The 12,673-nt window shown below is 35.4% G+C and overlaps 1 protein-coding gene across 1 annotated transcript; it reads left to right on the top strand.

Moving 5' to 3' along the window:
• The first annotated feature begins 8,296 nt into the window (after positions 1-8,296).
• LOC142606808 (acyltransferase GLAUCE) lies at positions 8,297-11,396 on the top strand. Its single transcript, XM_075778147.1, has 2 exons — positions 8,297-8,781; positions 10,321-11,396. Exons 1-2 carry the CDS (start codon positions 8,326-8,328, stop codon positions 11,224-11,226), a joined length of 1,362 nt encoding a protein of 453 aa, XP_075634262.1. The 5' UTR covers positions 8,297-8,325; the 3' UTR covers positions 11,227-11,396.
• Positions 11,397-12,673: the final 1,277 nt, after the last annotated feature.

Genomic DNA, 12,673 nt, shown 5'->3' with positions numbered 1-12,673 from the left:
AGTGTTGGAAATGTCTAGTCGTCCCATCCATCTCTTCCTTGGAACCATTCTTCATCAACGTCAGCATCTGGGTCATGGTTATGGTAGAAAGTATCATCATGTCCAATAAAAGGATTTGGCATTTTCCAATGGTCTTCATGTGGCCATTGCTATCTACAAACATCTGGATCCGCTGGTACAATCTTAGGTAAGATTCCCTGATTAAGGGATTCTGTCATTGTGAGAGAATAGTGACAAGATATCCAAGACACATCAATGTGTGTGTGAAGAGTACCGTCTGCATTAGTAACCCAATGCATTTTCCGCAGGGTGAAGGACTCCTTCAGCACGAACATCATTTTTGGAAAAGAGTTCAGTAACCAAACATGCTGAAGTAATTTTGTGACCAAAGTGTGGGTGCTCTATTTTGGAATACTTGAACCATTAACCATTATGAGCATCATTTTTCAAGATTTCAAACTATAATTTGTGAAAATATTTATTTTCACGAGGGAAAATATATGAGTAAAATTTTGGTTCAAAATGGAGGCATAAGTAATACTCATTGAGTAAGTACCACATGTAGAGGTAATGTACAACAGTCCAATTGGTTATCCAAAAGGTAAAATGGGGTTTTCCATGGTTGTTTTATATCTGGGAAGATAGCAAGGAAATGACACTGATGCTCTTCAAGGGTCAAGGTATTTATTTGGTCTTTTATTTCTAGGGGAAGAGTTTCTATCTTATTAAGAATATTATTAGGGGCTGAAGAAGGGCCTGAGGATGAGGATGGATCTGTAATTGGATATACACATAAAGGTAGAGGAATAATTGTGGTGTTAAGGACTGGAGGTTTTCTAGAAAGATAATTAGTGATAAGACTATCTTTACCTTTGATGTGTTTGATTTGAAAAGACCATTGTGAAAACCAATTTGACCATCTGAGTAACTAAGGATGTGGAAACATTTTTCTTTTGAACTGGAGCATTTTGGGAAAGGAAGACATATCCATTTCTACTAGAAAATTGTGCCTAAGAAGGTGAAACTGGAATTTTTCAATTCCATGTTTAACTGCCAAGATTTCCTTGAAAGTAGAATGGTAATGAAGCTCTGAAGTCTTGAATGCACCGCTTTTATAACCACAAATACTTCTCTTGCCATCAACTTCTTCAAAGAGAGTTGTTGCCCAATACTCATCACTTGCATATGTCTGTAGAATTCGTTTGCCTGGTCCTGGAATCTGTAAAGGAGGAAGTCTTTCTGCTAATTTTTTCAATTGTTGGATTGCTTCTGTATGGACTGGATTCCACTCTAGAAGAGATTTTTTCAGCAATTGAGCTAAACAATCCCTGTATCTGGAGATTTTTGGGATGAAGTCTGACATGTAATTAACAATTCCAAGAAACTGTTGTATCTGTTTGGTACTTATGAGCTTATCTGGAAATTCACCAAGAGAAATTGCTATGTGGGGCTGCAAAGTATACTTCCCATCTGAAATGTTTACTCCCAAGAAATCTATAAAAGATGCTCCTATGACCATTTTCTTTTCTGAAAGCATTATTCCTTGAACTTTTACTAAATTATAGAATTCAGTAAGCAATATTTCATGGGATTCTGCATCCTTTGAAAATAGGAGGATATCATCTACATAAATTAATGCATTTGACAAGAATGGCTGGAACAATGTTACCATTGCTTTTTGGAATTGAGATGGAGCATTTTTAAGACCAAAAGGCATAATAGTCCATTGGTAATGGTGGTCCGGGATGCAAAACGCTGTCTTGTACCTTTCTTCTGGATGGATTCCTAATTGCCAAATTCTTGCTTTAAGATCAAACTTTGAAAATACCATAGCATTTGAAAGATGCTGGAAGAGAGCACTTTTGTTTGGCAAAGGGAACTTGTCATTTGCAAGGAAATGATTAAGATCTTGGTAATTGATTACCAATCTAAGCTTTCATTGAACTTGCTCAGTGTGCTTGTTGACATAGAAAGCTTCACATGCCCATGGAGAAGTTGTGGGTTCAATGAGGCCTTCTAAAAGAAGAGTAGATAACTCTTGCTTAGCCAAGGACAAATGTTCTGGTTTTATTCCTCTGTGACTGGCTTTGGTGGGGTTAACATCTTCATTCTTTTTAAAGGGTAGATTTATGAAAAAAGATGGATTTTTCCACAAAGGGTTTGGATTTTTAAGGAGGAATTCAGAATGGGTGGTTGCACAACATTCATTGATAATCTGAAGTCTCAAAGAGTCAAAGGGGTCTACTATGAATAAGTGGGGTACTTGGGTCCAGGTGAGAAGATTTTGTTTATGCAGAAGTCCTTTTGATGACCATCTGAGGCTAGGTATTTGATGAAGGAGATCAAATCCTATGAGAAGGTCTCTGCCTGTGAGTGGATCCAAGGACTTGGTGTTTAATGGTAAGGGTTGGAAAGATTCTAATGCGAATAGGCTTACTTTTCTGGGTGATTAAAAAAGGTTTCTCCATTGGCTGCTCTAAACATCTGATGATGAGGTAGCCAAAAGATTTCAGGTAATATCTTAGGATGGAGAATTGTTGCTACTGCTCCTATGTCAAACAAGGCTATTATTGGAATGGGTCTGGAATAAGTGTCAAGGAGGATGTGCACTTGGGCTATGGGTGTGGGGTCAGTTAGGGGGGCTATAAGAGGCTGGGATGTATAAATGGTTTGGATTTCTGGGTCTGAATCATCAATATTATTTGGTTCTGAATCATCTTCTGAGGTAGAATAAGCCATAATTGCCAAAGCTTATGGAGAGTAATCATCATCCAGTGAGAAGAGTGATTCTACATCTGAGAAAGGGGTATCATCTGCATGAATCTAGGCTTGTTCCAAAAGCTTTGCTGCTTTTTCCATTTTTGGACAGTTTTTTGCAAAGTGACCCGGTCTTCTACATATAAAACAGACTTTTGAAGTTTTTCCTTTGAACTACTTTCTTCTAAGAAACTTCCATTTCTTTTTTCTGAAGGATTTCTTCTTCTAACTTGCATAGTGTCTTTTCTTCCAAGAATACGTCTTGAAGTGATCTCTTCTTTTACAAGCACAATTTTTGTCATGGCACTTTATCTGCAAATCTTTTCTCTTACAGTTGTCTTTAAGCTTGCTATGGACCTTGTCAATTTCTGAAAGAAACTTTCTCTGATTGCAGAGTTTTTCAAGAGCAATAAGCACATGCTGGTAGGTTTCTCTCAAGAAAGCTTGCTGTAGAGTTATTTTTTAAAGATTCATCATACGAAGAGTTTTGTCTCCTAATGGCTCTGGAAAAGAGTTAAGAAAGGTGTGCTTAGAATTGACATCACCCATGCCATTAAAAGAGTAGTATCGGCTTGAAATTCTGTTAAAATGTTTTTCCAAATCTTTCCTTTCAAAGGAACAACATTTCATCAGTAAGAATTCTTCTTTTACCACTTCTGTATAATGGGCCATTGAACCAAGGAATTCACTATGACTGATTGTGAAAAAATCTTCAAGAGTATTACATTGAGCTGCCTATCTTTGCCTGTATTCTCCAAGGTTGATCCACCATTGTCTCAATCTTCCTGTAAGTCTTACAACAAATTTGGCAATGATTTGTGCAATAGTGTTATTTGGGGCTTGGAGTTCAGCTATGCTCCATGAATACATGTTAAAGATCTCATCATGCCATTTTGAAGGAGGGGTGTTATCAATGGTAAACAAGTGGTTTGAATTTGTGGTTGATAAGTAGGTTAATCTTGTTTGGTAGTCAGGGATGAAAGGTGAGGGAGGAAAAATTGGTGGTGGGGGAGGTTGTTCAGGGTGAAGGATATCATCATCTTCTTCCACCTTTGGTTCTGTCATAAATTGCCTTCTAGTTCAAGACCAGACAAGTCTAGATCTGTGTCATCAATGAATGGGAGCACAAAAGGTTCTTTTGGGTCTTGAAGGGTAAGGCTTTTAAGAAATGATGAAATTGGGTTTGGAGGATCAGGGTCTATAGCCAACATGTTCATATCTGGAGGTCTTAAAGAAGCACCAACAGTTGGATTTGGGGGTTGGTATAGTGGTTCTTTATCCTTTTTTTATAGGAGAAGGTTCTTTTTCTGGTCTGGTTTGAGGTTCTAGTTAGAGTGGTGTTGAACATGTTATACTAGAAAAGATTCCACTTGGTTTAAAAGGATTGTGATCAGGATGTGTCATGGCTAGTGGTTAGAGGTTTTGGTAAGGAGAAACTGGGGAGAATGGTGAGGTTAAAGGTATAGACAGATCTTTATACAATGATTGGCAAGTTTAATAAGGCATGTGGACTTGTATTGGAAAGGCTTGGGTAACCTCTTTCCTTGAATTCTCCATAGACTGAAGTTGCATCAACAATTGTTTTCTTTCTATTTCTTTTTGCCTAATGAGAGGGAAGGAGATAGATAAGTCTTTTACTGTGGAAGCAATGGTTTCTAATTCTTGTTCAACTGTCTGTATTTTCTTCTTCAAGTCTTCAATAAGAGAATTTGAGGACGAGAAGGTATGAGTAACTGCTTCAGTCATCTTTTGTTGATTATCAAGAATCTTTGAAAGGACTTGATTCTATGCCATAACATTCTCTGCTTGCCAATTTAAAGCTGCTTTAACCGAAGAAACCTGTTTCTTGGTTCCATTTGGATTGTTTCCAACATGATTTTTGATTTTCCAAACATGTTTGGTATTGGTTTGGGGATGGTCAAAGCTCTCTAATGAAGGAAAATTCTGTGAATAGGAAGGTGAGGCATGGTCAAACATGTAACAAGGTAAGGGCTTCTGTATATGGGTTTGACTAGTAGGTTTGGGTTGACTTTTTGGTATTCGGGGAAGGACTTTTTGGTAGTATGGGATTAATGGAGGTTTCTGATTTTGAGTATGATTTTCTTTGCATGGAGAAGAAGAAGGAAGATTTTGTTTCCTGGTTCTAGGATAGAGAACATAATAATCAAATTTTCCAGTGGGTTCTCCAAGGAGGTCAACTTCTGGATCTCCTGCTTCATATCGTTCCTTTAGAATCTGCTGGGAGGACTTTTTCTTTTTTCTTGAATGATGTTTTTCAAAAACTTCTTCTTCTTGACTATCAGCATAGTCACAAACATCCCACCATATATGACTAGAAGATGATTTTCCTTCATAACAAGGCTGTCCATCTTCTTGAAATGCTTTGATTTAAAGGCCATCGAGACCCTCGTAGGACACCGGCTGGATCATAGCAATTTGAGTAGGAAAGACTGTTACCTCTGTCTTTTCTGGTGTGTCTGCCAAGAACCTAATCTCAACTTCACCATTTGCTTTTTTGATAAAGAAAGGATTATTGGACTGTTTTGGCTTAGCCGCTTGATGAAGTGTCTCATATTTCATAATCCATGATTCTGGAAAGAGAGTAGTCATCTGCTTTATGTTTAACTGTCTTGGAAAAAATGTGCACATAGGCGTCATGCCTGGATTAACTTGGATTAACAAAGCATCATTAGACTGAGATATTTTTGGTACAGCTATGTCAAAAGCATGGTTTTGAAGTTTGTAGGCAAGCTGGTAATGGAGTGTGGCTGCAAAAGTATCTTGCACTTGCGAAGCTCTTGTAATCTGAACTTGAACTTTAAGAGCATCACAAAGGTGAGGATCTTTAAGAGACATGTTAAAGTTAGGAAAGGGTGTGACAAAGACTAATCCCGCATTGAGAGTAGTCTGGATGGTTCCTATAACTGCATTGTGATATTCCATGAATCTAGAATCAAGAAGTGAAATTCTAGAGGCAACAGGGAGTCCCTTTCTTCCATGGAAGGTTAATGCCAACCTTACTGCACCAAAATGGAGGTGGGTGTACCCTTGTTTTTTCCATGGGATTAAAAATTCTTGGGGAAGGGCAAGGGTGATGAAGTTTTCATTTTCGCTTGCTAGAATATTGAACAGGTCAAACTTAGAAGCTTGAACATATTCTTTTATAGTAGAAGGATGAGAAGGACCTAGAAAATTTTTTATGGATTTTTTGAAGGTATTTTGAGGTTTATCAAACACAGTGTAAGGATTTACAATAGGAAAATCAGTGATAGGAATCTTACTATCTTTAGGTACACGGGAGATTTCATACAAGTAGTCTAACCTATTTGCGGTTGATTTACGAAGAGAAAGGTCACAAGTAGCTGTAGTGGTATCAGTAATTGCTGAAGATGAACTAGCCATGATAGTTTCTTGAAGTAAGAACTGTTTACCTACGACCTAACATGACTAAAACGCCACTTCTAGGCTCACACGTCCACAAGATAACTCAGGAAAACTAGGCTCTTTGAAATGTTAAGAACAACCCCTTAGTGTTCTACTTGTTTATTAAATCCAGTATTTTGATGTGATAAATACAGAGGATCCACGTATTGTGGCAACTGTAAATCACAGAGCATACTAATCAAAACAATAATCAAAGTATACTAATCAAAGGAGGGAGAAACTAGTTATGCACTTTTGTATGGCTCTGATACCAACTAATATAAAGGGAAGAGAGATAAACAGACAAACAGACAATGGAAGTGTAAGAAGATCATGGAAACTGGTTAATGGCATATATTGTCTATTGTTTTAAAGATTTCTACAAGTATTTTTCATTTTTTATTTATTTATACAAATATATCATTCTTTTTTTTCTTTTTTTTTTGGTGCTTGAATATTTTTTTTTAAGGTGACCATGTTCTTCTAACTTCTGTTGTATTGTGTTATATTTTCCTAATATACAACTAAATTTTATAAATTTCAAAATTTTCATTGCTTGAGGAATAAGGAAATTATCATGATAATCAAAACTCATTACAAAATTTCTTTCTTATCTTAACCAAAATTAAAATGAAACCAAAAGAATAAAAGATATATTTTATAATAATTTATTACTTATACAATTTGTAGGCATATTTAAATTCGTAGCCATGTAGATTGCGTTTTAATATAAACTCAAATTCCTATTTCCAAAAAAAGAAAGAAAAAAAAACTAACTATTAACCCAAACCAAAATTTAATCAAAGCAATAAAAGTGAGAGATAAAACTTTGGGATGAGAAAAAAAAAAAACACAATACAAAATCACATATTAAAAAAAACCATCAAACTTAATTATAGTTATAATAACGAACAAAAAATCCAGAGAGAGAGAGAGAGAGAGAGAGTACTCACTGTTTTTGTGAAGGAAAAACATGGATTGAATTGAAAAAATGATATCAAATTTATATAAAATAAAATGGGGAGAAAAGGAGTTAAAATGTAAGAAAGACAAAAGGATTAAGGAAGTGCAATGGTAGACTAGAGAGTAGTGAGGAGAGGAAGAGGCAAAAGGGGAGGGGAAATGTTGAAGGAAGTGTAACAATAAGGTGTGGACTAATAAGGAGAAAAAATTATTTTTATTTTTATTTTTATTTTTAGATATATATATATATATATATATATATTAAATGATGGAAAGAAAATGTTGACATTGTTGTTGATGTGACCCAATAGAAATGTAACAATAATTATAATTCTTCATCTTGTAAATATATATATATATATATATATATATATATATATATATATATATATATATATATAGATACAGATGTTTTTTTTTTGAATGTCGATCGGGATACCATCAAAAATGGTTATTATATTTTTAAATTTTCGGAGGTTGGGAGGCCCTTTATCACTTGTTTCAAGGATCACATAGATTGTTGAAATTTATTTTTGGATGGCATTTATTTCGAAGGCCATCATTCGGGCCCTCAAAATAATGTTTCTTTTTAAGGCTTTTTGTAAAATTTTCAAGAGTTTTGACCCTAAAAAAAAGCTAACTATTTTGTAGTGTGCACCATAAAATTAAAGGGAGAGAGGAGGGGAAAAAAGAGAGAGATTAATTGCATGTTAAAGTAGCTAAACATTACTAGAACCTATGCAAGCACACACCACCGCACATTTTCTTTCCAACTAAAATGTATAGCCGTTGAATACATATGTCTCCCTTTATCTATAAAACCTACTCAACCACTTTTGTAATTATGTAGCAAGCGGGCAGATAAATGGAATATTCTTGATACTCATTTTTTACATGAAAATATTTGAAAAAAAAAACAGTGCAAATAGAAGTAACAGGGGTCTCACCTGGTCTAGGCCTTTTTTTTTTTTTTGGCTGAATACCTGGTCTAGGCTTAGTCATGAGAAAATTTAATGATTTTGTGGTGACCAGTTTCACCCTCATACGTGTCATGATTTGGACCTATATTTCACAATATCTTAGAACCATATTTATTGTAGCATTTTGCTTCCAATATCCTCGGTCCACATTACTATATATTACATGATCGATCATACATTTCGCAACCAAAAACAACACACCATGGGAACCATATACCAAGGACCCCCGTCTCTCCTCCAAGACCTCAAGGTCACTGTTCACAAATCATCTCTAGTTTTTCCATCCCAAGAAACTGAGAAAAGAACCTTGTTCTTATCCAACATAGACCAAGTTCTCAATTTCGACGTTGAAACTGTTCATTTCTTTCCATCCCACAAAGATTTCTCCCCCAAAATTGTAGCTGACAAGCTCAAGAACACACTAGCAAAAATACTAGTCCCCTATGATTTCTTTGCTGGAAGATTGAAGATAAATTCTGAAACATCTCGTCTTGAGATTGACTGCAATGCTGCGGGAGCTGGCTTTGTGGTAGCTTCTAGTGAGTATACATTGGATGAGATTGGCGATTTGGTTTATCCCAACCCGGCTTTTGCACAACTAGTTTGTAAGACTTCCAATTTCTTGAAACCAGATGATCAGCCACTATGCATTTTCCAGGTACAAATCCAAATGCCATATAGCTTTCAAATAATTTCTCTTTCTTCCTTTTCAAATCAACTCTCAAGGTGGTAAATAAAGATAGAAATTCTTCTATTTTGTTGTTCAAATTAAATATTATAAATCTAAAACATATTCAGTGTTATATTAGTTTAAATTTTAAATAATGTATCACTTTGTATATTGTTAGATATAAAAAAAATTATCTCTTAATTGTAATACAGGTTTTTTCAGTTCCAAGTAAAATTGATAAAATTGAAGGATTTGTAGTTCTATACCTAAACGTTTGTTAATAAAAGGTCTTCATCTTCACTTACTACTGCCTTCTGACGGCTTTCCCGCCATAAATTGTAGGGTACATAAAGACATTTATGACCAACCAATTTTCCACCTAAATTATTAGATCTGCCATCTTGATAAGATCTCATGTTCTGTAATACTCTACTTAAAATTTTGGACAGGTGATGGTTGGCTACTTTTTGTTTCCTCTCTGCCTTAAAGATGAATTTGTAATGAACTTATAATTAATAAGTTAGTTGGGGAGCCAACCTACCATCCCGATCAGATGGACCTGCAGGGAGAAGAAAAAGAGACATTAGATTGCATAACAAAAATTCTAAACCCACATGTGTGTGTATATATATATATATCTCGCAATATTTATCACTATTGTTCACATGACAGACTATAAGCGGTAGAAATAAAGTGCTAAATAAACGTAAAAATGATAAATAACTTGTTACAGTTTGTTACATAGAAAACTTACATAAAAAATTATAACGTTTTATAGAGTACTAGAATTATCACTGCATAATTTTGGTTTCTAACTTCTCATATCTAGCCTACATGTGCTAGTTTATTCATTTATTTATTTTATTGGATCTAACTACTCAACCTTTGATTTTATAGATTGTGGATTGTGGACAATAAAAGGATTGAATGTACAATATATTTCTACCTTATAAATAAGTGATAAATGTGCAATTGTTTCTGATCTCTCTTTCCTTTCAGGCTTCCAGCCACAATACTTCATGCTTGCTTTTCAAATTTTATGTATAATTTTACATTAAATCAATATTTATGTTGGTCTAATCATTATATTTGATAATCTTTACATATTTATCGTATATGCATGTAAAATTTCATATCATCAAACATAATTTATTATAATATCAATAATCTCATGCACTTAATATCTTTTATTTTATTTTAAAAGAAAGTAAAATTTTGAACAATTTATAAATGAAATTGTTGTTGATCTCCATCATTTTGATTTGACAACTATTATGTATAAAGAAAAAGCATATAATCATATAATAATTTAATATAAAAATGTCAAAATTACTTTTTAACGAAAGATCGAAAATAAGTTTATAAGGTTTATATAATAAAGATTACAATATTATTAGTATTTTAATAGAAAAGAAAAGAAAAGAGAACAAAAGAAAGAAAAAAAAAATCCAAAACATATTTCGTTCCTAAATCAAATTCTAGAAATTGAAATGAACTAGCTTCATAATTCTACTTCATTTGTTACAGTTGACATCATTTAAGTGTGGTGGCTTTGCAATGGGCCTCTCTATAAACCATACAACATTGGACGGCCTAAGCTTCAAACTCTTTTTGGACAATCTGGCTGCCCTAGGTCATAACAAACCCCTGGCTGTCACCCTCAGCCATGACCGTCACCTCCTGGCCTCACGATCACCACCACGTGTCACATTCCCACACCAAGAGCTTGTCCAGCTCAAAATCCCCATAGGCCAAGACTCAAACCCTACTGTCTTTGAAGCCACCCAAGAAGACCTTGCCTTCAATATTTTCCGGCTGACCTCGGACGACATCAACAGCCTTAAAGAAAAAGCCAAAGCTGCCAGTGGGGTCCACCCGAATGCGCGTATCACGGGCTTTAACGTTGTGACGGCTCATATATGGCAGTGCAAGGCATTATCATGTGATACAGGGATCAACATGGATAGAGTGTCCACCATCCTTTACGCTGTTGACATAAGGCAAAGATTGAACCCCCCATTGCCACCATCTTATGCCGGAAACGCGGTCCTCACCGCGTATGCAACAGCCACATGCAAGGAATTGAATGAAGGGCCATTTGCAAGGCTGGTGGAGATGGTTTCTGAAGGTGCAAGGAGGATGACAGATGAGTATGCAAGGTCTGTGATAGACTGGGGCGAGTTGTACAAAGGATTTCCACATGGGGAGTTCTTATTTTCTTCTTGGTGGAGATTAGGATTTGATGAAGTAGAATATCCATGGGGGAGGCCAAGGTATAGCTGTCCAGTGGTGTATCATAGGAAGGACATCATTTTGTTGTTCCCAGATATCAAAGAAGGTGGTGGAAGCAATAGTGGGGTTAATGTTTTGGTAGCTCTCCCTGGCAATGAAATGGAAAAATTTCAAAGCCTCTTTCACAAGTTCTTAGCTTGAAAAAGCTCTGTTGCTTGGTCTCTTAGATATGTATAATGCATAAGTGTGTTTGGTACTCTAATATGCAGCTGGTCTGTTAAGTTGAAAGTTGTTGAAGAGGACTATGTTGTCGTGTGGATGAAAGCATTGTAAATGACTATATATGGTGTATTTTATATAAATATAAATATATATATATATATATATATATATATATAGACGACTCTTTTTGTCAAATAAAAAAAAACAAGAGTAATAAACTTAATTTTTTTTTCCCTTTATCAATGATTAATCATTTGGTACATTAGATAATGTATGCTTTTAGTTTATATTTTAAGTCTATATATTTGAAATGTTGATTTGCTATATATCTATTTGAATAAGTGCTTATAAAATAGCATAAGACCCCTAATTTACCCAATCAGCCCCAAAATGTACCCACAATAATAAGGGATCCTCAAAAGGAGGAGCAACGGGTCATCCCAACGCAGCTCTAGATGCGATGAGCCAAGCACTATGGCAAATCTCAAGTTCCCTTTTTTTTTTCTGAAGAGATTGAAAGAACAAGGTTCCCACACCATTTTGTCCATCTCGCTTTTGTTGTCTACAATGGCAAAATGGACCCAGTGAAGTACGTAAGTCACTTTAGTCAATTGATGGTCTTATATTCCAAAAATTATGGTGGTTTAACGGGTTTGATAATGGCTCTATCTCCAGCTTCGAGGAGCTGATTCAAGCATTTGGGGCTAGGTTCATAATGTGTAGCCGAGTTCCGTATCCGATTGATGCCCTATTGTCAATGTCTATAAAGGAAGGGGAGACCTTGCGTGCCTATTCTAACCAGCACTGGGTGTTGTAATAACAAAGAGGTAGCAATGAGCACATTTAAACTTGGGCTTCCTTTGGAGTCCAAATCGAGAGGATTTTTAATCAAGCAACTACTTGTAGACACCGCATTTTGTACCCCTTATAACTCGGGCCCCTATTCCTCAATGATGTTAGAATTATAAAATCCAAGGTTAGTTTAGGACCTGATTAGATGAAAATTGACTTGAGGAAAGCATGTGTGGAAAAATATAACTTATTTTTAGAAGAATGAAACTATTTTTGGAAAATAAAATCCACAAAAACCCTAGGGCATGTGTACGCATACACGCATATAGGCACGCATGCTCAAGCTCTACGTGTGCATGCTTCATGCATGCATACACATACATGCTAGGGCTCTAGAAACTATGAAAGGAAATGCTTTTTGCATTAAAATTTGGTTTGGGACAAATCCCACATCATCTAAGAGCCCCCCCCCCTAAACCCTTATTTTTCGACTATATAAAGCCATAAATGGTACATATTCAAGGAGGACGAATTTTGGTGGTAAAACACATAAGATTCACTAGAAAATAGTGAATCAAAGCGGGAGTTTTTCACAAAACATCCTCAAGTAAAATTTTGTTTGATTGAGGCCTTT

The sequence above is a fragment of the Castanea sativa genome, chromosome 8 (genome assembly GCF_040712315.1).
Source record: "Castanea sativa cultivar Marrone di Chiusa Pesio chromosome 8, ASM4071231v1".
NCBI lineage: Eukaryota > Viridiplantae > Streptophyta > Magnoliopsida > Fagales > Fagaceae > Castanea > Castanea sativa.
The sequence above is the reverse complement of the archived record's forward strand: the minus strand, read 5'-3'. Positions and strand labels throughout refer to the sequence as shown.